Source organism: Eimeria tenella, genomic scaffold (assembly GCF_000499545.2).
Source record: "Eimeria tenella Houghton genomic scaffold, Eth_scaff7, whole genome shotgun sequence".
Lineage (NCBI taxonomy): Eukaryota > Apicomplexa > Conoidasida > Eucoccidiorida > Eimeriidae > Eimeria > Eimeria tenella.
Window position 1 is genome coordinate 433,299 of NW_013543439.1, and position 23,351 is coordinate 456,649.

Genomic DNA, 23,351 nt, shown 5'->3' on the forward strand with positions numbered 1-23,351 from the left:
AATAGCTGAACAGCTGTTGCCGCTGAGTCAGGCAGAGCACATCCAGCGGCGCCGACTCCTGCGCCGCTGCTGCTGCTTCTGCTGCGGTCCCAGCAGTATGCTGGGGTGTCAGCAACAGCAGCGGCAGGGGCTGTCGAGAACTACGTAAACTCCACCGCTCGTAAGCATTTACGAAACTGAGAGTCAAATAGGGAAATTATGTCAGCAGCAGTTGCGGCAGCGGCTGCTGCTGCTCCAGCAGCTATGAGGGGCCCCTTGGACCTCAGGGTGTTTGGGACGGCGCCCAAGCGCCGCTCCTGGTTTGCTGCTGCTGCAGGTCCTGCTGCTTGTTGTTGCAGCTCCTGCTGCAGCAGCACGCAGCAGCGGCAGAAGAAGCCACTAGTTGGCTTTGCCTTTTTCTTAACCAACATGACTTTGCTAGGTTTATCTGTTTCTTACGTGTCCACATATGTAGTGCTGTTGTGAGCAATGCTGCTGCAGCTCTCGCTGCTGGTCGGTCACGGGTTGCTGGCTGTGACGGTGCAGCGCTGGTCGCAGTAGCTGCTGCTGCATCCCCACAGGTGCGGCTGCATGTGCTGCTGCTGCTGCCGCTGCTACCACTTCCCCAGCTCCCGCGGCCCTTTGTCATAGGGCAGCTGGTTCTTTCTGAGTTTGGCTTTAGCGTCATCCGCGAAGAGTTTGTTTTTTAGGGGGTCCCTCACCTCTAAGTTGTCCCTTGCTGCATCAAAGCGGTAGGCGGTGCTGCTGTCGACAGCAAACGTGAGGCCACCTGTCATGAACCACGAGGGGTCTGAGTCGTCTTCCTCTTCTGCTGCTGCGACGGCTGCTGCAGCTTCGGGTCCCTCCGCTGCTGCAGCAGCAGCAGCAGCAGCGGACTCAGCCACAGGGTGGCCGAGCAACGGCTCGGTCGCTCGCGCTGCAGCTCCCTTCGCTGCTTCTAAAGCTTTGTCTCGCTTCTTCGTGCTGCTGCTACTGCTGCTGCTACTACTGCTGCTACTGATGCTGCTGCTGCTGGTTTTATTGCGTTTGTCGGTTTTGCTCTGCAGCTTTTGTAGCTGAGCGCAGTCGCAGCAGCAGCACGACGCAACGCAGGTTTCTAGGGTCTCGGGTTTAGTGCCCATTTAGGTATACAGTTTAGATCTAGGGTTTTAGTCTACGATTTAGAGTTTGGGCGCACCTGTTGCCGGAATGCCTGCAACTTCTCCAGGGTCTCGGCCTGCCGCCTCTGGGTGCTCTGCGACCGCTGCTGCAGCAGCAGCAACCGACGTCGCTGCTCCGCAGGCGTCAGCAAGTCAGCGTCCGGCAAAGCAGCAGCAGCAGCAGCAATATCTTTGCGGGTGGGTGGCAGGGGTAGGGGACGACGGATGGCTCTATGGCTCTCTTTGCTGCGGCTGCGGCTCCTGCTGCGGCTCCTGCTGTGGCTCCTGCTGCGGCTCCTGCTGCGGCTCCTGATGCGGCCCCTGCCGTGGCTCCTGCTGCGGCTGCTCCTGCGGCTGCTGCTGCTATCATCTGTGATTTCAGGGGCTGCTGCTGCTGCTGTCTTGCCGCTACTAGCGGCGAGCAGAGCTATGCGGGCCTTGAGCCTCTGTGCTGCTGCTTCCTGCTGCTGCTGCCACGTCCCAGGGGGGGCTTCCTTCGAGAGCCTGGGGTCCTCCAGCAAGTCGTGGGCGCTAAGAAGGGCCTTACTCTTCGGCTGCTGCTGCTCGTTCTGCTGCAGCTGCAGGTCTTCATCCTCCTCCGCAAAGGACAGCAGCGCAGCTTTGGGGGCCGCTAGCTGCGGCCGTTTCTCCCGTTGCTCCTCTTCTTCCTCCTTCACCTCCTCCTGCTGCTGCAGCTGCTGCGGCAGAACCCTGGGCACAATGTCGCCGAAGGGGTCCCACACAACTTCCGTTCGAATTATTCGTGGGGGGTCCTTGGGCCTGTCGTTCTTGTCTACGGGCAGCTCCCCCATGCGCAGCAAATTGAACAGCGAGGTGCCACTTACTTTGCCAAACAAAGTGTACCTCCCATTCAGACTGTCAGCTCTCCCTAAGGTGAAAAAGAACTGACTCCCCACCCGCAGGGCCGCGGGGGCCCTCTCAGAGTCCCTAGCGCCTGCCGGAGAGGACCCTTCATGGTCTTTCTTGTGGCCTCCCTGGGCCTCGAACGTCGTCGCTCCCAAAAGGCCGCGGTACCTGAACTTGAGTCTGGAGTTGAGCTCAAGTGTGAGGGGCCCCTCCTTGTGCTTGAGGGCCCCCGAGGGGCCCCCCGGGGGCCCCGCAGCGCCCGCGTCGTCCTCCTCCGGGTCGTCATATATGCTGCTGCCGCCCGCGCCCGTGCCCGTGGGGTCACCTCCCTGAATTATAAAATCCGGAATGAGCCTGTGGAAGACTGTGTTGTCGTAGTAGCCCTCGAGACAAAGCTGCACGAAGTTGCGGCATGTCCGGGGCGTCTCTCGCGGCCACAGGCTTATGTCCAGAGGCCCCATCGATGTGTGCATCACCACTTTGCCCGCAGTGGAGGGCTCGTGCACGTAGACCTCCGACATCGCCACGGCCGCGAACGAACGCTAATTCTAGTGCTCTTCGTAGTAGTGGTAGTAGTACTACTAGTACTAGTGCTAGTATTAGAACAAGTATTAGTATTCGTATTACTTTCACAATGAGTAATACGGTTATTGCTATTAGTAGCAGGTGGGGCGTAGTTGCCGCTGCAGCTACTCAGCTGCTGCTACTGTTGCTGCTGCTCCGTAAGTTGTTGCTGCTTCTGCTGCCGATGCTGCTGCTGCTGCTACTCCAGCTGCTGCTGCTTCTGCCGCTGCAGCAGCAGCAGCTGCTGCTGCTGCTATTACGGATGCTCAGTACTTCCACTGCCGGGCCTGAGAAGACTGGGCCCACAAGTGCTGCGCTCTCTTGTGCCACTTCAGCATGCTGCTCTGCCTGGTCGCCTTTGCCGCTGACCGCGCGTTGCCCTCGTTATTCTTGCTGCTGCTGCTGCCGCCGCATCTGCTACCGCTGCAGCTGCGGACAGCAGACGGAGGATATCCAGAAGAAAATGTAGCGGGGGCTTAGTCTGTCTTTAGAACCCGCTGCCGCTGCTGCTCCTGCTGCTGCTCCCGACGCCGCCTCTCCTCATCAGGTCGTCCGCTGCAGGCACCCGGCAACTGGCCCACTGATACAAAAGGGAAAGCTGAGCTCTAAACAGTCTTTGTGAGCCCCAAAATCGTATTTCGAGACTGCCGCCCAAACACTAGACTCTAATCCTTGTGGCGTCCGTCATTTCAGTGTTTTCGTGCATGCGCTGCAGCAGCGATCGGCCTGGGACTGTTGTTGCTGTTGCGGCTGCTGCTGCGGCTGCGACCCGTGCAACGGATCTTGCGGTGGCTGCCTATAGCCCTGCTAACAAAGCCACAAAGCCCTAGGCGGAAACCCTAAATTTAAATTCAAACTTGAAGCTGGGGGAAGCGTGGGGATGCCGCTGCTGAGCCAATCAGGAGAAAGGGGCAACCCCACCACCCCCAGACATGATTAGCCCTAAATGCTGTGACCCCGACACCCTAAACCCTCATTTCCAAGCACTGTACACCCGCAGGGTATTTCCTTACTAGAACCTCAAGGCCCTCCACTCGCTTAGCCACTGCAGCACAGCGAGCCGCACACAGCCGGCACACCCTCGAGGAGCGTGGGCACCAGCAACAGCAACAGCAGCAGCAAAGCAGAACCGAAGCAGCAGCAGCAGCGACGCCACATGGTAGGCCGAGGCTCCTCCATCTCTTCTTTGCCTCGAGAGGCTTCGCCCGCCGCGCAGAGCAGCAGAAGGGGCACCTTCCGCGGAACTAGCAGCTCCAGCAACAGAAGCAGCAACAGCAGCAGCAACACATGCGGTGACGACGGGCCAAAGTCCATGGGAGGCGCACCAAAGGGGGCTAGGCTCTTGCCGGGGAGCCCCCGTAGGGGTCCTCCCCGAGGGTGTCGAGCTGGGGCCCCCCTGAAGCCGCTGAACCCCCTGCAGCTGCGTAGAGCGAACAGCAGCAGCAACAGCAACAGCAGCAAGACGAGCAGCAGCAGCAGCCTAGCGGCGCTGAACACCGCTGCAGACCTCTCAAGTGAGTCCACAGAGCCGCCCCAAGAGCCGCAGCAAGAGCAGCCACTCCAGCAGCAGCATCAGCAACGGAAGACTCGGTTGCTGCCACCCGCATCGCCAGCAGGCAATATCAGGGGGGCTTCCAGAGGCAAAGAGCCTCGCCCCAACAGCACTTCCCCCCAAATGGATGTAGATGGCGAGGGGGGTGACCCGAGGGCCCCTGTTGGGACTTCACCAATTAGAAGCGTTTCAACTCAGCGAAGGACAAAACAGCAAAGAGGGTCAAGCGGTGCTGCTCTGCCCTCCCCCGGAGGCTCTACAGCAGCAGCACGGCGGCCAAGTAGCCGCCGAAGGAAGACTCCGCAGAGCAACAGGGCCTCTAACGCAGCAGCAGCAACGGAACAGCAGCAGCAGCAAGAGGAGCAGCAGCAGCAACAGCAACAGCGGCAGGTGAAGACACCCAACAGCAGACGACGAGCGACGACCCCTGTGCGACAGGGCCCTGAAAAGGCGGATTGCGCGGACTGCCCCACCAGCAGCAGCAAGAGGAGCAGCAGCAGCAGTATGATTAGCAGCAGCAGCAGCAGCAGTAGCGACTCGGAATACGATGAAGACAACCACAAAGGGACCCAACGCCCTTCCCGACCGAAGGCCCTGAGCCCATTACTATCTCGGACTTCCACAGAGAGCCTTGCGCTGCTGCAGCAGCAGCAGCAGCCTTTGGGATCCCCCCTTTCAACAGGAGCAGCAGCTACCAATAGCAGCAGCAGCAACACTGCAGTGCTGGTCAGGGGGGCCCTTATTGCCCCACTCACACCCGCAGGGTCACCTTTAAGAGAAGGCTTAGGGCCTCGTCGCAAAGCTGCCTCTTTGCTGCAGCTGGCTGAAGCATCGCCCATAGCGACGCAGCAGCCCCTGCAACAGCAGCAGCAGCAGGGGAGTGAAGGCCCTGAAGGTGGTGCTGCTTGTTTGCCGCCTGCTGCTGCAGCAACTCCGGCAGCTGCAGCAGCAGATAACGATGATGACCTCATTTTGGTGCAACATGGACAGGCCGCCAAGGAGGAGGCAGAGGCGGCCCCCAAAGAGCCCTCCACCGTGACTGACGAGCTGCTGCAGGATGCCGTGGCAGTCCTGCGCGTTGCTGCTGCAGCAGGAGCAGCAGGAGCAGCAGATACTGATGACGATTCTTGCTGCATGACAGTCACAAGAGAGCCAATTCTCATCGGCGGCCCCCACTGGAAGGGTTCCTTCCCTCCTAATTGCTCGTACAACGCGGCTGCTGCTGCTGCTGCCTGCTGTGGCTGGTTCTTGGCTGCTGCTGCTGTTGCTGCTGCGAGCTTTGCATTGCCGCCGGCTGACGCCGCTAGCAGCGGTGCTGCTGGCACACTATTTGCTGCTGTTTTATTTGTTTTGCTTACCTTTTAGGCAATGTGGGTGCCCCCGAGAGGCCCTCGTGTCCGCAGAAGAAGATCCTGGAGGCCCCCCTGGTGCATTCCGGTTGCTTCTGACATTTTGCGAGTAAGGCTGTTTCAGGAGCGGAGAATTCTGCTGCTGTTGCTGTTACTGCCGTCGCTGCTGTTGCTGTTCTTGCTGCTTTCGCTGTTGCAGTGGTGCATGGCAACTGCGTGAACGACTTCCATCTGGGCGTTTGCTGCAGCACACAGCCAAAAGAGAGCCAGTATTTGTCTCACCTCAGCTTCATCAACCTCTCAAGTAAGACACAACAGCGTAACAGCAGCTGCTGCTGGAGCGGCAGTGCAGTGGCAAGGCGCTTGCGAGGTTTGGACAAGTGCTCAGGAATCCATGTTACATGTTTAGGGTTTATGGTTTAGGGTTTGGGGTTTGCTGTCTCGGTTTTTCCAGAATCACCCAGTAGCGCACCACACAGTTGCGGTCTCCTCCTCCAAGCCCACTTTATATCGCAGCAGCAGCAGCAGCAGAAACGGGAGAAACGGCAGCAAGAGGAGCAACAACAAAAGAAGCAAAAACACGAGCTGCAGGAGGACTTTCAGAATGCGAGATTGAAGCCACAGCAGGAGCGGCAGCAGCAGGAGCAGGTGCAGCCAAGTGGTGGCGCTGTGGTGTCCCTGCTGCGGTCATTCATAAAGCCGTTTGTTCGCGCTTCAATTGAGCAGCAGCAGCCGAAGCCCGAAAAGCAGCATCGGCAGAAGGAGGAGGAGCAGCAACAAGAGCAAGAGCAGCAGAAGCAGACGGATAAGCAGCAAGCAAAGCAGCAGCAGCAACTGCAAGACGAAGCAGAGGATGTTGACAAAGATATTTGGTTTGACGCCCAAGCATCTCAGCAGCCGAGTGGCGGCGTCTCGTCCACAGAACTGCAGCAACCAGAGCCCGGTAACAGTAGCAGCAGCTGCAGCAGCACCGGCAGCAGCATGGAGACAGAGCCAGCAGATGTCACGTCTGAAGGCAAGCAAGTGCTGCTTCAACTCATTGAAGTGAAGGAGTGCCAAAGGCCCCAGAAGTCACAAGACGTCACCGTAGGCTCATTTGCTGCTGGTGTAGTTGCTGCTGCTGCTGCTCTTTTGTTGGAGCAGAAGGGTTGCGTTTCCTGTTTTCTGTAAGAATGTCTTTTTTTCTGCTGCTGCATGCTGCTGCTGCTCCTGCCACCTTTTATTGGTGCTGCCGGTGCTTTTCATTCTGCTGTCATTTCTGCTTCCTGCTGCTGCCGCGCAGAGCCCCGGCAGCCCCCTGCTGCGACCCCTTGATCTTCGGGGCGGCGGTGAGGCAAACTGAGACGCTAAATTGGGAGTCCTCAATCTTTAACTCTAAAATATAAGCTGTTCTGCATGGGCAGCTCCAGAAACAACGGCAGGATTTTCACCTGCAAGCTTAAATCCTCAGTGCGTCATTGCTTCGTGCTGGTCTGCTGCTGCTGCTCAGTTGAGGGCCCCCGCAGCCCACTGTCATTGCTACGACGGCGCCCCCAAGGAGTCCTGAGCCAGCCCCTCTCCCTCAGGGCCTCTCAAGGGCCTCCCCTTTCCCCGCTGCGGCACTCACAAACTGCTGCAGGGCAGTTGCTGCTGTCTGCAAGCCAGGAGGCCTTCACGTACGCTCTTAAAGCCTTCAAGTCCCCTTCAATAGTAGAGAGCCTTCCGTCCGCAACGTGGTAGTTCGCCGTTTTGCGACTAAGTTCTGGCCTTAGGGCTCGCAGTTTAGGGCTGGCTGCGCCTGCTTGCAGGCACGGCGGCTCGGAGGAGAGGGGCCCGCTTGTGTCCAGTCGTGGGACCATCGGCGGCCCCCGTGGAGCCGGCAGCCTCGTCGAGGGTTCGCCTGTCCGTCTGCAGCCACTGGGGCCTCTTGAGGGAAGAAGGGGCCCCTCAAAAGGGCCCATGAGGACTCCTGCAGCAGCGCCAGAGTTCGAGCTTGAAGTCGCTGCGGAGGTCAGCTGGAGCCCACTCGCACAGCAGCGGAAGTAGCAGGGGACTCTTACGGGGTTTGTCTGAGTCGGCTTCAAAGTGCCTAATTCTTTCGCCAGAATTTTCAGCTAGGTTCCCCTTTAGCTTACTGGTCCAAAGGCCTTCGAATGATCCTATTAGGGCCTTGCAAAGGGCTGTCGATGGGACGCCAAAAACGCAATGTTTAACATACAGGGCTACCAAGGGACTGTGGGCCCGGGCGTTTTGTTGTTGTTTTCCTTAGGCAGTGGTATCTTGGAATGCGGGCATATCTGAAGTTCAAAAGCTCATTCGCGAGTTCTTAAACAGAAGATTTGGTGAGACCCGAGGCGCAGCTGTCGGTTCAAGGCCCCACAGGGTGATCTCTGGAGTCCCCACACTTCGTCCAAATGTCATAAAGGCTGATTTTTGGCTGATACATGATACCTGTCACTGTCTGCTGCAGGTGAGGGCCATGGGGCCCAGTTTGAGCTGCTGCCGGCGCCGCGGCCTGCAGGAGGAGACGGAGGCCCTTCTGGGCTGCGCTGGGGCGCGTCCCAGAGCACTCTAAGTGCACATTGGGTCTTCGAGCTGCCAGCTGTTGAGGGGCCTTCAGTGCCCCTCGCCGCTGACTTTGTGCGTTTGGGGGCCTCTCTGGGGCCTGGGACCCCCGAAAACGATTCCCAAAATTGTGACGGCGGTGGACTGTTGCGCAGCGCCCTCGCTGCATACTTTAAGGTGAAGGGCGCCCAGCCTAGAGCTGCGTTTTCTGCTGCCCCGCTGCCTCTCGCTGCCGCAAGCGCTGCAACTGCAGTAGAAGCCCGTGCTGCTGCTGCTGCTTCGGCAGCACCTGCCGCTGCCACTGCTGCAGTTTCTGTCGAAATAGATCCGCACGTGTCAGAAGCCTTCGAAACCCTAAGGAGGCCCAGCGAAGTATTCGAAGTCTCAGACGACGAGGAATCCTTACCTGATGATGGCAGCCCACCACTGCGTCCGTCAGTGGTCCCAGGAGCCGTAGACGCTCCACTTGGGGGCCTCCCAGGGGCCACAGGGGCCCCAAAGGCTTCCCTTAAGGGACCGCCCCACGCGGCTTCAGTCGCTCCAGAGGCTGTTATTCAGGAAGTGCCTCGAGGGGCCCCAGGGGCCCCAGAGGTACTCCCAGAGAGTGTCCCACAAGCTGCCCCTGGTTCTTCGCGGGCCCCATCAGCTCCCCTTGAAGGGCCGCTCCAGACGGCGCCAGCGGCCGCGGGAAGCCCTTGTGAGGGTCCTCAAGGTGTTTCTGATTTGGAAGAGAATCAAAGCAGTTTGCCAGAAACTGAAGAACCGGCTCAGTCAGAGTCAAAGCCCCCGGGGCAGCAGCAGGAAAGGGTCAGTTCACAAGGGAGATCAGCAGCAACTGAGGCGGCAACAGCAGCAGAAAAGGCAGCAGCAGCTTCGGATTCAGCTGGGGACCCTGCGTCGGAAGCAGCGGCAGCCTCGGAACCGGCAGCAGCTGCAGCAAGAGCAGCAGCTTCGGCGGACGGGGAGCAAAGCGTCAGCCTAGATGAAGACAATTTGCACAGCACACCGAAGCGGCTGTTGAACAGTTTATCTTGAAACCCATAAACCCTGATTCAGCCGTCTGCCAGTGACGCATAGGAGCACAGGGTTTAGAGCTCAGGGTTTGCAGTTTGGAAACCTTTGTTTAAGGGGATTAGGCTTCTTCCGGCTTACCTCAGTCGCATGTGGCTCGTTGCTCTGAGGACACTGTTTGTTTTCTAGATATGTATGTATTTTTACATTAGGACATTACTTAGGAAACCGCCCCTTGTGTTGACGCCGGCTTTGTGAGCACCCCTTGCATTGCAGGGGCCTCTTCTTTATTAGGTGCTTCCGTGCTCTGTAGGGACACTTTTCCGGAACGCCTTCAGTAATTGTCCCCCATTACTGGCTGAGGGCCTTCCTGCTATTTAAAGGCCCATTTTAGGGGTCCCTTCAATGAGGGGTACCCTATTAGTGGCTTCACTTTAGAGCCCCTACAGTTGGGTCGCCCGCCTCCACTCTTTTCCTCATTTGTTGGCCTCCTTATTGTGAGGTTATTCCCGTTGCTTAATTTGTTTCTAGAGGGAGGATCTTGATTTTAAGGAACCCTGTCTTCTGAGGGTCCCTTCCATCATGTGGGAGCCCCTTAGTATTGGCCGCCGCCACTTGGGGGCCTTCATTTTCCATCAGATCCTTCTTTGTCGGCTACATTTAAATGCAATGGCAAAGGAAAGCGCGGTGCAGTGTTTGCTGCTGCCATTTTTGTCGCTGCTACAGCAACTGCTCCGTATGGTCCTGCCGCAACAGCAGTAGCAGCAGCAGCGGTTGCTGCTTGGGGGCTTTGCCGCAGACCCGAGTCCTAATTTTAAGCCTTGCCCCGCAGCTCCAAACTAGGAACAAAACGGTTTGAGCCTACTTCACTGTCGTAACTATTTGGCCGTCCTCTGTGTAATTCCTTGGTTACTCGCTGGGGTATACTGTAGCGGCAGTTTTGTAACAGATAATGAAGTTTCCTTCGGTATCCCGTTCAAAGAACGCAGAATGACTCGAAACACGTGCTTTGGATGCGAGATTTGAGCGATGGAGTCACTTGCACGGCGGCGACCGCATTTGGAACATGATTCACAGACTTACATTTGAAGTCCGTACATGCACTTTAAACCACGAGTCTTGAACTCGGGTAGTTGCCTGACGATATATTTTGCTGAGCAAACACGGGCCTCTTGCATACGTAAGGTGATGTATACATGCATATGTGTATGCACGAAAATTAGGATTCCGTACTATATGTGAAATACAAAATTTTCTTCTGGTCGATGGCACATTTAGCTGAAAATTCGCAGTTTACTAGGGACTGGGGAGTGCTCATCGGTAGCTCCACCAAGTCGTTGCCAGAGCCAATTAAATGCGTAAGTTCTCTTCGTATCAGTTCCCTGCAATACCTATTAAATATACTGATTCGGCCCACAGCTAAGATGCAAGTCAGCAACGCTTTTGAATGGGTAAGGGGGTGCTTATCTAATTCATTAACGACTGCATCTCCACTTGTGCGGTCCCCTTTTCGCAACTGCATGAATAGCCAGCTGCCCGTCTAAACAGATATCACTACGAGCAGTATCTACTGAATATACCGATTCGGGTCCACAGCTAGAATGCTAGTGCGGTGCCTCTCGTGGCTACGGTGCAGCAACTGCTGTTTGGTCAATCAAGAAAATTAAAATAAACTAAAGTTCAGCATTGCGGAATTTTTCCCAGCGCAAATAATATAAATAAAATAAAGTAAATAAATATTCGTATTCATTAAAAATGAATATGCTCAGAATACGGCACTGAGAATGCATTGGTAGCATCCCATGTGTACATAAAGAATCCACGTGAAATGCATTGCATTGCACGTACTAAAATATACTCATTCATTCATTGTAGTATTTATTTCAATTCACGCTACATGAGTTAGCTACAGACACACACCACTTGCTTCCTTCTCTCTGGAACGCAGCCGCAGCAGCAGCAGCAGTGCTCCTGTGGTTGGTGGTGCCGCTGCTACCCCAACAGTAAATGCACGCACTAACATTTGTGTGTGTATGTGTGTATATATATTATTTAGATAGAAAAATCATATATACAAGTAAGACTTAATTGCATATGTATATTCATATATTTGCACATGATTTGTATCAACATGCCTGTGCATTTGCATAGAGACAGAAACACGATTTGGTTGTTGCTACGAATGATTTGTCTGCCATTGCGAAAATGCAAGACAAGCAGAAACACCTCGACGCCAAAAGCTATTCCACGCCTGCTGCTGCAGGTGCAGCAGTTGCTGCTGCTTCTGCTGCGGCAGTTTCTGCTGCAGTTGCTGCAGCAGGACGAAAAGACATTATTACCTTTATCGGGAAAATTGTCTACGCGTAGAGGGGAGGAAGGGGTGAAGGTATTTCGCCAGAAATACAGACACCGCGAGGCGTCAATAGTCCTGCTGCTGCTTTGGCAGCAGCTGCAGGCGCCCCGGGGTTGTGTGCAATTATTTCTTGTTGGGTTCACTTAGTTGTTGAAGACGATCCGGAGAAGTGCTGCTAGAAAGACTGCGATGAGGATTAATAGGGAAAGGCTGGGCTGCTGCTGCTGCCGCTGCAGCCGCGCGCGGCTACTGGTCTCCTCCTCTTCTATCGTGGCATTGTAAATGCTGCCGTCCTCAGAGATAGTTGGTAGTTTATCGGTGCTGCCTGCTGCTGTGCTGCATGCAGAGAAGTCCCACACAGTTTCGTTGGGGCCCTTGCCTGCTACTGCTGTTGCTGCTGCTGTTGCTGTCGCTTCGGCAGTTGCTGCTGCTTCCTTAGCGGCACGCGCCTGAGCAATCACCTCTTTCATGTTGCGTGTGAGAGTAGGTACTGCGTCGATTGCAGCACCGCCTTGTGCTGCTGCTGCAGCTGCCGCTGCGGAGATCCTCGAAGCTGCTGCTGCTCTGGCCTTTGCCACAGTTGCAGCAGCTGCTGCTGCCGCTGCTGCAGGGGCTTCTTTGGCTGCTGCCTTGGCCGTTGCTCTCGCTTCACAGAAGCGCTTGAAGGCGGCAGCGAAACTGTCTTCTGCTGCAGCAGGAACAAGGTTGTTGCTGCTGTTGCTGCTGCCACTGTTGGCCGCAGCAGCATCAAACATAGAGCTAGAGGAAACAGTCCCCATGACGAGAGAAACGGCGCGCCTTCTGAGTTCCTGCTCCCTGTGTTGCTGCAGCTGCTGCATCTGCTGTTGCTGTTGCATTTGATGCTGCTGCTGCTGCATCTGTTGCTGCTGCAGCCTACTGCGAGCAGCTGCAAGGGGCTCGGCCAGCGGGGACTCAAAGGAGTGCTTGCGGAAGTAGCAGACGTGTCTGCAGCAGCCCTTGTCCGGGTGTTCGTTAATCTTTTTAATAAGAGTGAAGGCAGCAGCTTTCAAGTTTTGTCTCTTTCTCGACTCAACAGATACTATGCGTTCAGCACAGGCTTCTTCTGCTGTCACAAATAATGGAGATATATTTATTGTGGCTCCCGTAGCTACACGCAGCGACTGAATGTAGCCTCCGTTCTTGCCTATGAGGGAGCCCACTACGGCCCGTGGGACGCAGATGCGCACGGTGCTGAGCTGCTGCTGCAGCAGCAGCTGCTGCTGCTGCTGCTGCTGCTGTTCCTCGCTCAACAATGCCGACGCCCCGCCTGGACACTCACCAGCCACTGACACCGAACCTCCCACTGCGGCTCCCGCTGCTGCTGCTGCTGCTGCTGCTACAGCCATCTTGTCCAGCACCCAGTCTAGAACGTGAAACACTGCCTGCTCGGGGCCCTCGACAGCCGCCACGCGCTCCATTGTTCCAGGGAAGTACATGCCATGGGGCGACAGCACCTGAAGACAAGACAGAGACCCAAATGGCAATTAAATAATCACAATGAACCAACTGACACAAGCAAACCAAGTCTAATACAATACGGGGACACGACTTGTTCCGCGAAGGCTGCTTGCCACTTGACTGAGAGAACTACAAGTGCTGCGGAAGCTATTATTCTAGAGGCAGCAGCTGTATAGCATCTGCAGGCACTAATGCTGCTGCTGCTGACACTCGCACCAAATACTGAGAGCCCAGGCTAGCTCTGGCTTAGGGCTTGGTGTTTGGCAAAAGTTGCCGTGTTGCTGTAATCAAGCGAGCCGAAGCCGCAGAAAAGCTCCCCAGCTAGTTAGTGCCTACAGGGTGTGCTTGGGGGCTCAGGATTTAGATTTCAAGATTTGGTGTTTCCTTACAATCTTGGCCCCGGTTAGGGTTTTCAGGGCCCTGATCTCGTGACCTGCTTGTCCAATGATGATCCCCGCAAGGTGATTTGTGACCAGTATTTTGCAGTAACAGTTGTTATCGTCTGCTGCATTGTTGCTGCTGCTGCTGATACAGCTGCTGCTGTTGCTGATGCTGCAGCTGGTAGCGGCCCGGGTCTCGGGGAGTGGAAGAGAGCAGAGCTCTGCTGCCTTTGTGTCCCCCATTTCAAATTGAGAGGGACGGAGAAAAAAGGAAAGGTTTGGCGGCACGTCTGCTGCAGCTGAAGTGTATAGTCAGGTGGTGGTGTGGTGTTCAGTTGCGGTGTATGTGCAGTTGCTGGGCTCACTGTATTCGTTGCTGTGCTGAGAAGACAGGGAGGTGGAAAGTGTATTTAAATTAGTAGACAAGAGGTTTGCTACTGCAAACCAATTAAATAAATGTATTAATCGTCACAAAACAAACACAGACAGCGGCATCCAGCGCCCTCCCTCAAGCAGCCAGCCGTTGCGGGCGGGGAGTGCCCACCGGTCCGTCGGCGGTGGCTGCCTGTCACTTTGAGCACTGTGGGGCCGATTTTGGAGTAAATAAATCATTAAAAATCAATTTTATTAAAGTTATTTTATTTATTTAATTTTAGATGTTTTAAGGAGCAAATTAAAGCGAAATTTACGCGGTTTTCTCTACGCCTGCCCGCCCCTAGCCTCCAGCTCATGTGCTGCGCGAAGGCAGACCAGTGCTCTACACTGAAATTATCGCATTTTTGCCTCTGTTTGTTTACTTTTGTTCTGTACTAAAGCTGTGTAGTACGTTTTCAAATTCTCTACTTCTAAAATCCTTGACAACCCAGACCTGCCTTCCACTTGCCTTCCTGGACCGTGCCTCGCGCACAGGTCGGGTGGCTTGCTTAGGAATCTTCGCAGATGTCACCAAACTGCATAAAAGTGCATACGGGAAATGGGATACCAAGCATAAGCTGCGAGAAAACGCAAAAGATAGTAGTAGGAGGCTTGGACAGAAATGAGAGGAGTGAAAAGGGGAAAAGTGGGGGAAGAGAAAGGATGCAAAGGCAGAAAGACAGTAAAAGGAGGAAAGCAGAGACCTACCGAATAACGAACAGGAAAAGATACAGCCGCCACACACAAACACAAACTCTGGCGAACAAAATCTAGTACGAACTAATGAAAAATCATGCATACTCCTGCCTTTACTTCAGTGGAGGTATATGGCTGTACATGACTGACTTTCTTCATTTAGTGTTCGCGCTGTGGTTGCAGGCCATACACATCGTTTGTGAAGGACTAAGTCTAACACACATATTTTTGTTTCCCTTCTCTCCATTCTTCTCTTCCTTTGCTTTCACTCCCAGTAGTTCAGGCATGTCTCGTGCCTCCCGAATCAGAAAAGCCCAAGGGGCTCCGTGTGAAGGGCTCCGAGGTTCAGAGGGCTCTCCCTGTTACTTCCTCCGCCGTTTCATTCCTCTTTTCCGTTTCGTTTGCCTCTCCGCGGCTCTCTTCTTTGTTTCTCCCCGTGTACCTTTCCTCAGATGTACCTGTGCTCTGGGCTACGACAAGACTCAACGGCTGGTATGTTTCAACTTAATGCATCTATATGCTCAAGCTCCAAACCACAAACTCGTTACTCTGCTGATGATGCGGTGTACTGACACCCCAGGTGTGAGAAACCAGCTAGTAGAGAATAGCATAGGCAAACCGTTCTGCACAAATCCTGAAACGGCGAGGTTTCTGGGTGCTTGAAAAAAACGATTTCAAATCAAAGAGCCCGTTCACCCGCGGTGGCCCGGATTTGTAGTAACCTCAAACCGTCAACTTTGACCCTAAGCCCTGACTGTTAATGGTTAGTCAGGGGAACATCAACCGCCTCCTACAGCCCTTTTGGTGAGGGACCCTGAGCTCTATGTCTCCTGGCAGTCAACGCTGTCCAGCCAAATTCTTGTCCCCTAAGCCCTAGGCACCATACTCTAAACCCTAAACCCTAGGCCCCACCTACTCTGCAGTCCACAAGGCGTCACTTGGGTCTACAGACAGTGCAATTTCTACAAGCGGGGGCAAAGGGAGCTCCGCGAGCCCATCCATCGACAAAATGATTTCTCCAGCTAAAGGCTTAATACGAATGTTGCGGCCCGTGCCCATTGTGCGCTCGCAAGAGAAAATCCTACAATGATAACACGCAACCAGGCAAAGACAGGCATCACAGAGGATGATGCCCACTTGTACATAATACTCAATTAAGGTCCAAGACTCCACAAGCCAGCTTGCCAACACCCAAAAAAGGGAAAGACTGAAATGAACTAAGCACCGCGACAAAAGTAAGGTACAGAAGCAGCCGTGTCGTCACGAAAGAAACAAACTGGAGGGGAAGATGAAACACAAAACAAAGGGAAAAAACTGAGAGATGCTGACACAAAGCATCGTTCACTAAACGGCTGCTCTGAGCCTATGCACACTCTATGTACCTGTTATCAATGGGCTCTCGAACTAGAAAACGCATCAAAGGGGCCGCTGGGTCCAGCAGCAGCTGCTCGTTAGCTTTTTGGACTACTTTCTGCAACTCCGCATCACTTAGGGGGCCCTCCATGTCTGCAAGACAACGGCACATGCGCAAATGCACGCTTGGTACGAAAGAAGCTACACATGTTCCAAATGCCCTCTATTTAATTTGTCATCTAATTAAAACAAAGTTTAATGCGTTTGTGTTAATAAAATGCATTCTAAACAGACACCGGCTGTGCCTGGATACGACTTCGAATAGCGGGACGTGCCTACGTTTTTCGCCCTAACTGTTACCAGATGCTTTTATGTTTACTCTAGATATCAGTTTTATGGGCGCGTACTATTTAATTAGTCTGTTGAAATGGAATTGCCGACCTTTTATTTTGGGCCTGAGAGAAAGCACCTGATCTACAATCGCTTTCGCCTGTTGTTTTCCTACGGCGCCCATATTGTAATTCCACGCAGTGGAGCCGGTACCTGTAGACGCACATCAGCAGTTGAGAATAACAACTACAATTTATTTCGGTTTTACAAATATACCTGTCTGCAACTAAAGGTGCGCATCTGCTTTTTGTGTTGCTTTTGCTGCTGCTAATGCGTCTGCCCGGGCGGTCTTTAACGCTGCAGGAACTGCTTGCCTGTAGAAACGAGCACCCCTGAGCTCTTGTGCCTTTTTGTCTCCCCGTCTATCCACAGATCAGCATATAAGGTTTTCGCTACATTAACATCTGACACAAAGACATCATTGACAGACAAAAAGGGAAGCCTCAGCTCCACCACACTATCGCCAGAGCTAGCGCCTCCCGCTGCTCCCCCTGCTGCCGCAGCGCCGGCGGAAAAAGTGGCACCACCAATATCAACCGCAGCAGCATCAAATGTCAAGCCCTCAGCAGCAACGCCCACAGAAGGGCGCCCCACATGACGCCGTGAAGGCAGGAGGGGGCCTGCTGCAGCGCTGCCATCTGCTGCTGTTGTGGGGGATCCACCGGCTGCTCCCGCGCCCTCAGCTGCTGTCCCTGTAAGCCATGGTGTTTCCAACGCTTTTGAGCTGCCTCTGTAAGAGAGGCCCTCATCATCTTTGGGGGGCCACCCAAAGTTTCCCCCGCTGCTGCTGCTGCTGCTGCTTCTGGTATTTATGCCGCTTGTCACTTCTGGTCTGATGGCACTTAAACGCTTCATTACTTCGTCTTGCATGTGCTGAGGAAACCTCAGCGTGACTCTAATGCGCTGCCTTGATACCAGCAAAGCCCCCCCTTGCAGCAGATGCTGCAGTGTTGCCGCCACGTACCCCTTGACATCCAGCTCTTCTGACTCTAGGCCCTCAGCAACAGCAGCTGCAGAAGCCCCAGAAGGAGGAGTCAAAGCTGCAGCAAGCAGTGGACTCCCGCAGCAGGCTGCGCTGCTGCCAGCAGCAGAGGAAGGCATGCCATGGCTCGGCACGCGAGGGGTTCGAAATGTGAGAGGATACCCCAGAGCCGGCGAGCGCTGCTGCTGCTGCTGCTGCTGCTGCTGCTGTCCTTGCAGATGCTCCTGCTGCTGCAGTTTGAGTTTTTGCTGCTCGTGACACTCATGTTCCTGGTGCGACTTCTGGCCGTGCCTCTGCCCCTCCTCGTGCCCCTTCTGCTGCAGCGGCTGCTGCGGTTCTTGCTGCTGCTGCTGCTTGCCATGCTTGCTAGGTTTAACACACAGTCTACCCTCGGACCTCGTGGGGTCTGTGTTCACACCAAATATCCAGGGGCCCTTGGGAGACCCCTCCAAATGGCCAGGAATGATTGAGGCTGCTTCCAGGTAAGTTCCATCACCGCCTACGCGCAGCGGAAAAAGCTTAAATCGTAAACCCTGAACTAAACCCTAAACCCTAATTGCTGCGCCCTTAAGCCTATGTCCTAGCATCAGTCCACTCTGACCTGCGGAAATAATTGCATCTGGTGGCAGTGCCACATCTCCTCTCCTGCTCAGTTTTTGTCCTTGAATAGTTCTGGCTTTTATGAGGGTAACGTGGAGGCCGTAGTCCTCCCTGAGCTGTCTGTACAGTTCAGCTGCTGCCTGCTGGTGCAGCAGATGAGTGCGGTAGGCTGTGGGGTAGTCGCGGGCCAACGCTGCAGCTGCTGCTGCTTCTGCTGCTGCTGCTGCTGCCTCGTAGGCACGACTACCAGGAGTGTACAGATCTGCTGCTGGAGCGGCTTTTGCTACTGCCGCTGCACTTGCTGCTCCTCCTACTGCAGCTTCCCCACCTCCTCCTGCTACAGCGGGCCCATCAGAGCTGCTGCTGCTGTCGCTGCTGCAGCCGGAGAGGTGCTGCTGCCTCCACATTTTCATCTTTTCCGCCAGGGACACTTCAAATCTCGTCACTTTATTTAGCAAGACGATTCGACTCAAGCGAACGGAAGGACACATGTCGCAGCCATCATCAGGCAGCTTTTGCCCCTCCTCCTGCGTTTGCTGCTGCGGATGGGCTTGTCGCTGCAGCCCTTCTTGCTGCAACTGCTGCTTTAGCTGCTGTTGCTGGCGCTGCTGTTGGCTTGGCTGGTGCTGTTGTTGCTGTTTCTGCTCCTGCTGCTGCTGTCGTAGCTGCTGCTGTTGCTGCTGCTGCAGTTGCTTCTGCTGCGGCTTCTCTTGTGGGACATCGTGGAAGGTTCTGTAGGTCTGAAATGCCAGGTAGCCTCCTGTGGGTCCCGCATTTTGCTTTCGCTGCAGCAACAGCAGCAGCATTTGCTGCCTCTTAAGCTGACCCACCAAGGGCTGGGGGCCGGCTGAGAACCCCAAGGAAGGACCATCCGGGGAATTCCATAAGTACCCTCCAAGAACGCTCTGACTTAGAGAGGCCCTGCAATCATTGGCCCGTAGCCCACAAGCAAGAGCAGTCGCCTGCTGTGAAGGGGCCCTTGCTTGAAGTTTCCTGGGGTCCCCCAGAGGCCTGACAGAACCAAAGTAGGCAGCTCTTGGTGGCCTTCTCCTAAGCAGCATTATCTACTGAGTGCAGCCGCGGTGCCCGCAGGGCCGACACGCGGGCACCTGACCGCAGAAGGTCCCCCGCGTGTACTCAAGTATCGCGGGTCTCACACAACTCAGCAGTTATGCGTAAAGGAAGACAAATGGCCATTACATGTGTTTTCCGATCATTCATGCAAACATTTAAACGGAAAATAGGGAGTAAACTCTCCGTCAGAGAAGAGCTGCCAAAATAGCAGATCAAATGGAACAAACTGAACTCCTGCGAAGATCTTCACCTACTTCCAAAGTCAAATTCTTATGTTTAGTGTTTAGCTGTGAAGCATGGAGTTCAGTGCTCACATACATGGTTTTACGTGTGGGACTGCGTCAGCCCCAACCAGCTTACCGCCAAGAGGGTCCATCACTTCCTCCTTCGGCTTAAAGGAAATACGGAAAGCAGAGGAAGCCACTTTATGCAGTGTTTGTTCATTTAACTTGCATAAATACAAAACGTTTAAAAAAGCACGGCAGGGTATCTTGGACAAGACAAGGGCGCAACGCGTGCTTAAGCATGAGCGTTGAGATGGTGTTCTATTTCACTGAAAATATACTTGAAAGAATGAATTATAGCTAAGCATCCAGCGCAAAAGCGAAATATGGTAGTAAACCCCATCTTAAACCCGTCGGGTCTCTGCCTGCGCTGCTTACTTCCTTTGCAAACGGGGATGTGACAGCGCGACGCCGGATTTTTCAGGCATGGCTAATAGCAAAGAGAGATGTGTAAGGTTCAAGGCCTTTTACAGGTAGGCATAAGCAGTTGAGGTTGAATGCTAATGAGCTTGGGTTTTTCACTTCAGGTCGAGCGCTTCGCCTGGAAGTGGGCCCGTGTTAGGTATTTCAGTGGTCTAAAGCTCGTTTGGAGCCCACTAAGTTAACATTTAGAGCATAAAATATGCTACACACTTAATTTTTGCCGTAGTGTCGGGGGCGAATCGAAAGTTAAGATCCTATAGGGAATCATCGTTTCCCACAGTTCGTGGTGTACTATCTGTCACGGTATAGTCGCAACAGGATCGAGGAATCGGGATCCAACCGAAAAATACGGTGCGCAGAACACCACATTCAGGATACACCGATAATCAGTGCGAATTAGGGATTGTAGCTGGCGTGCTAGCCACAATGTGAAACGCGTGTCTGCGAGGTCCCCACATATGAGCCAGGTGATGTGCTTAATGAAGTTACAGAGCGTGGTATTAGCCGCATTTCTGTAGCGTGGGCACTATAAGATATATGCTTATTAGGAAACAATAATGTAGAATAACCGAGGACACACCTACATATACTTTCTGTGCGCGGCCCAGGGGAATCCCCAGCTAGACAATCGTCCTGGAGGTCCTGGCCCGGCTGGTAACCAGTGGTTAGCCTCGCTAGAATCTGATCTTTAGTTGCAATGGTTCAACCTTGCATCCAGCCCACCACCACGGCCCTGCCGTTGCCAATAAGCACATCATGCGTGGAAATATTCGTACTAATTTGCATTGCAAGAAAACGTATTCGTATGTAGTTGCCTCTGTCTGTTCTAGAGACAGGAAAACATGGTAAAAGAAGCATTAACATTTTCGCATGCAGGGGTGAGAGCTACGCAACGGGGGCTGTTGCGGCTGGCTAGCGGTATAGTGACTTTGCTATTAGCGTATTGTACCTATTTGAAGAGCAATCATACTATGGGCAAACTGAACTAGGATGAATAAGAGGTGAATTCGCAATTTGGCTTTAAGCAAGTGAAACTGATTTCAACGTAACTAGAAAAGCGAATGCGTTTCCAGTTTAGTCGTAGCTGCGGTCTTCTCAAGATAATTCATGCTTTGTACCCACATGAGCATTAAATTGGGAAACTTAAGCTGACTAATTATTTGTGGTGCAAATCACATATAAAATGAATCGGCAACAAAAGTGAGTCGACTTTGCATCCATAGGACCTTGATTGTAGGCAGCTCACAGGGTTATTGACATTTCTCAGGATTGGCATTGGCTACTGCTGCTATTGCTGCTGTTACTGCCACTTCTAATGCTAGTGCTGTTTCTGCTGCGCTGCTGCTGCTTCTGCTTGTGCTTCTGCTGCTGCTTGTGCTGCTGCGGCTGGTGCTGTAGTTTTTAAAGCTTTATCATCTGCATCCTCGTCAGCAAAAACGTCTAATGCTACCACAGGTGCTACTCCTAAAGATGCCGGTATCTTCGCTGCGAATGCGCCCGATGCTACTGTTGGCGCTGCAGTTTTTGTTGAATACCATTTTGGTGCTGCATGCTGTTGTGAGCGCTGCAATTGCTGGATCATCTACTGTCACGGCACTTCTCAATGCTGCACTCATCAATGCTACTGCCGCTAGAAGCATGACATTTACCAATGATGCGTCCGCTGGTTGTGATGCTGTTTCCCTTGCTGCTGCTCCTACTTCGTTACTGTTGCTGCCAACCTTTGTTAAAAAACTAGATCCACTATTCGTAAAAGTCTCAAGGATAAAATCGCACGGTTCCGATGTGCGCACAAATGTGTGGTGTGGTGCAAGGAGCAACAGAGCTGCAACCCTGCTGCTGCTGCTCCACTGGACGATGCTGCTTCGGTATGTGCATTAACCGCTGTCATTTCCATCTCAGCCACATAGGAACAGCTTCCGCAGTTTACTGCAGCAAACTGAATACAGCTTCCAATCCTGACAGCTGTATCCCACGTAGCTTGACTCGAATGCATCGATGCTCCTCTAGCACCTTGCACAGTTGCTTTCACAGCCTACGGTTGAGAAGTCAGAATTTGATATGGACAGTTTCATAGGACAGTTCCACAGAAATGTTCTGCATGAAGGTAGAGGAAACTGTACTGTTACCTTGTCCTTTGAAGCATCAAAGGACAAATGAACTTCAGAAATAAATACATTGCGCCATTTTCAATGCCGTCGACTAAATTAGCAAGTCTACAACGACACACTCGATCATCAATAAAAGCGCCATCTCTTGGGTCAGCCTGGAAGAACTACCTGATGACTTTCACGTAGACCAGGCTGCTATGTCGGTTTGATTTTGTTTCGTCTTGTTCGTTTGCTTCAGTTTATTCCCCCTTTTCGCCCATTTGAGTTCAAGTGGACCATACTACGCGCTTCGTTCCGTGTTTCTATCGTCCTGTGCTCCTGTAGCTTTTCGCACTTCTGTAACTTTTACTGATTTGATTTTGAGGCAAGCTGTAACATTGAATTTAATAATGAAAAGTCACAGCATGACTATTTTCTGTCCTGCTATGTAGCCACTGAGCCATTCCCTATGCCGCTGAATAGGCGTATCCTCAGTTTACTCAACGGTATCCATTCTTCCATTTTCTTCACAAACGAATTGGGCAGACAACAAAGTGTTGCCCTTGTACGCGCAGCCACAATGGCGCCTGCCACTGCTTCTGCTTCTGCTGCATTTATCCCTTGTGATGCTGCTACTGGAGCAGGGCTGGTCAATCCACTTTGCCGCTTCCCAACAGTGTTGACATTTCCCCCTCTTCGTCGTTTTTGCCCTCTTCCTGTAAGGACAAGCACATTCATCACTTTTTGTTTGTAGCATATGCTTGTTCGTGAGATATCTGGGAGAAAATGAAAAACTCATAAACAAGCTGGGCGCCAAGACGGCAGTCGCCTTCATGACGGCTACACCAAAGGATGCCGAAGATAACCGGATATGCGCGCTCAGTAGGGCTATCCCATGGAGGCATATGAAAAAGGCTACACGGTTTTAATTATTAGGGTTCAATAACAAGGGAATGAAAAGATGCTTTGACCTGCCCTAAACAAAAATTACACAGAAAGAACTTTCCAAACATGGAAAACGCAAAACAGGGAGTAGAAACAAACATCTGCAGGTGCAGACAGACATCCCTTGATGTCTGGCAAAGATGATGTATAAATGTAAGCTACTTTCACGTGCCCAGCTTATATCCTCAACGCACAAAAAACACCGATGGCTTCGCAGCGCTAATATTGCGAAAACCAAAGGTGAACTGTGGTCCAGACGTGAAATAGGCTCTGCGCTTCAACAGCGGATCAATGCCACGTTTCGCAGCCGGGACAGCTGTCCCTCTATCCCTTTCAGCCCCCTAAGGAGTATTAAAGCTGTATGAATGGTTTTCTCATGTTAGCCATTTGATGTTAGTAACGCACTGGCTCAGGAGGCTTTTGCCAGGACTCATTTTGCAATGGCCCGCTTAAGTGCTCATTCAAGACAGCTTTGATTACGTCCTGAGGCCTGGGGAAATGTTGAGAGCTGCAAAAATACTTATTGCAAGCGGTAGGCAAAAAGTGCCAGGTTGAGTATTTTTAACCCATGCAGATTGCCCAAGCAACAGAGCGTGCAATACAAGGTGGGCAGGAAACCGTAGTGATACTTGTTTTCTTTTAAAGCGTGTCAGAACACCCTACCTTCCTGTTCATGTAGCTATCTCCACATTCGGCTTCCGAAAATGTTTTTGCCCATTTGTGCCAACCAAAGATATTTGCCTTCCTTAAGGCTGCTCACGTTGTGAGAAGAGCCTGGAAGTATACATACTTCGTTGATTTCAACCACATTACCGCAAGGTGGGAGCGACACGTTACCTATGGACAAGCCCAAAATCACAAC

At 53.1% G+C, this 23,351-nt stretch overlaps 5 protein-coding genes across 5 annotated transcripts; 1 reads left to right on the forward strand and 4 right to left on the reverse strand.

Annotated features, from left to right (window-relative positions):
• Nucleotides 1-140: 140 nt before the first annotated feature.
• ETH_00006660 (uncharacterized protein) lies at nt 141-552 on the reverse strand (the record flags this gene model as incomplete). Its single annotated transcript, XM_013377979.1, has 2 exons — nt 141-344; nt 439-552. 2 exons carry the CDS (start codon nt 550-552, stop codon nt 141-143), a joined length of 318 nt encoding a protein of 105 aa, XP_013233433.1.
• A 41-nt stretch (nt 553-593) lies between these two features.
• ETH_00006665 (cyclophilin, putative) lies at nt 594-2,527 on the reverse strand (the record flags this gene model as incomplete). The annotated part of the gene is made up of 2 exons (XM_013377980.1): nt 594-1,055; nt 1,178-2,527. The coding sequence occupies 2 exons, from the start codon at nt 2,525-2,527 to the stop codon at nt 594-596; spliced, it is 1,812 nt and encodes a 603-aa protein (XP_013233434.1).
• Nucleotides 2,528-3,726: 1,199 nt separating this feature from the next.
• ETH_00006670 (uncharacterized protein) lies at nt 3,727-9,050 on the forward strand (the record flags this gene model as incomplete). Its single annotated transcript, XM_013377981.1, has 9 exons — nt 3,727-5,327; nt 5,488-5,580; nt 5,720-5,775; nt 5,926-6,557; nt 6,754-6,799; nt 6,961-7,126; nt 7,259-7,460; nt 7,720-7,792; nt 7,921-9,050. 9 exons carry the CDS (start codon nt 3,727-3,729, stop codon nt 9,048-9,050), a joined length of 3,999 nt encoding a protein of 1,332 aa, XP_013233435.1.
• A 2,472-nt stretch (nt 9,051-11,522) lies between these two features.
• Nucleotides 11,523-13,481, reverse strand: ETH_00006675 (KH domain-containing protein, putative; the record flags this gene model as incomplete). Its single annotated transcript, XM_013377982.1, has 2 exons — nt 11,523-12,854; nt 13,248-13,481. 2 exons carry the CDS (start codon nt 13,479-13,481, stop codon nt 11,523-11,525), a joined length of 1,566 nt encoding a protein of 521 aa, XP_013233436.1.
• Nucleotides 13,482-15,260: 1,779 nt separating this feature from the next.
• ETH_00006680 (uncharacterized protein) lies at nt 15,261-18,734 on the reverse strand (the record flags this gene model as incomplete). Its single annotated transcript, XM_013377983.1, has 5 exons — nt 15,261-15,429; nt 15,731-15,854; nt 16,143-16,244; nt 16,406-17,572; nt 17,675-18,734. The coding sequence occupies 5 exons, from the start codon at nt 18,732-18,734 to the stop codon at nt 15,261-15,263; spliced, it is 2,622 nt and encodes an 873-aa protein (XP_013233437.1).
• Nucleotides 18,735-23,351: the final 4,617 nt, after the last annotated feature.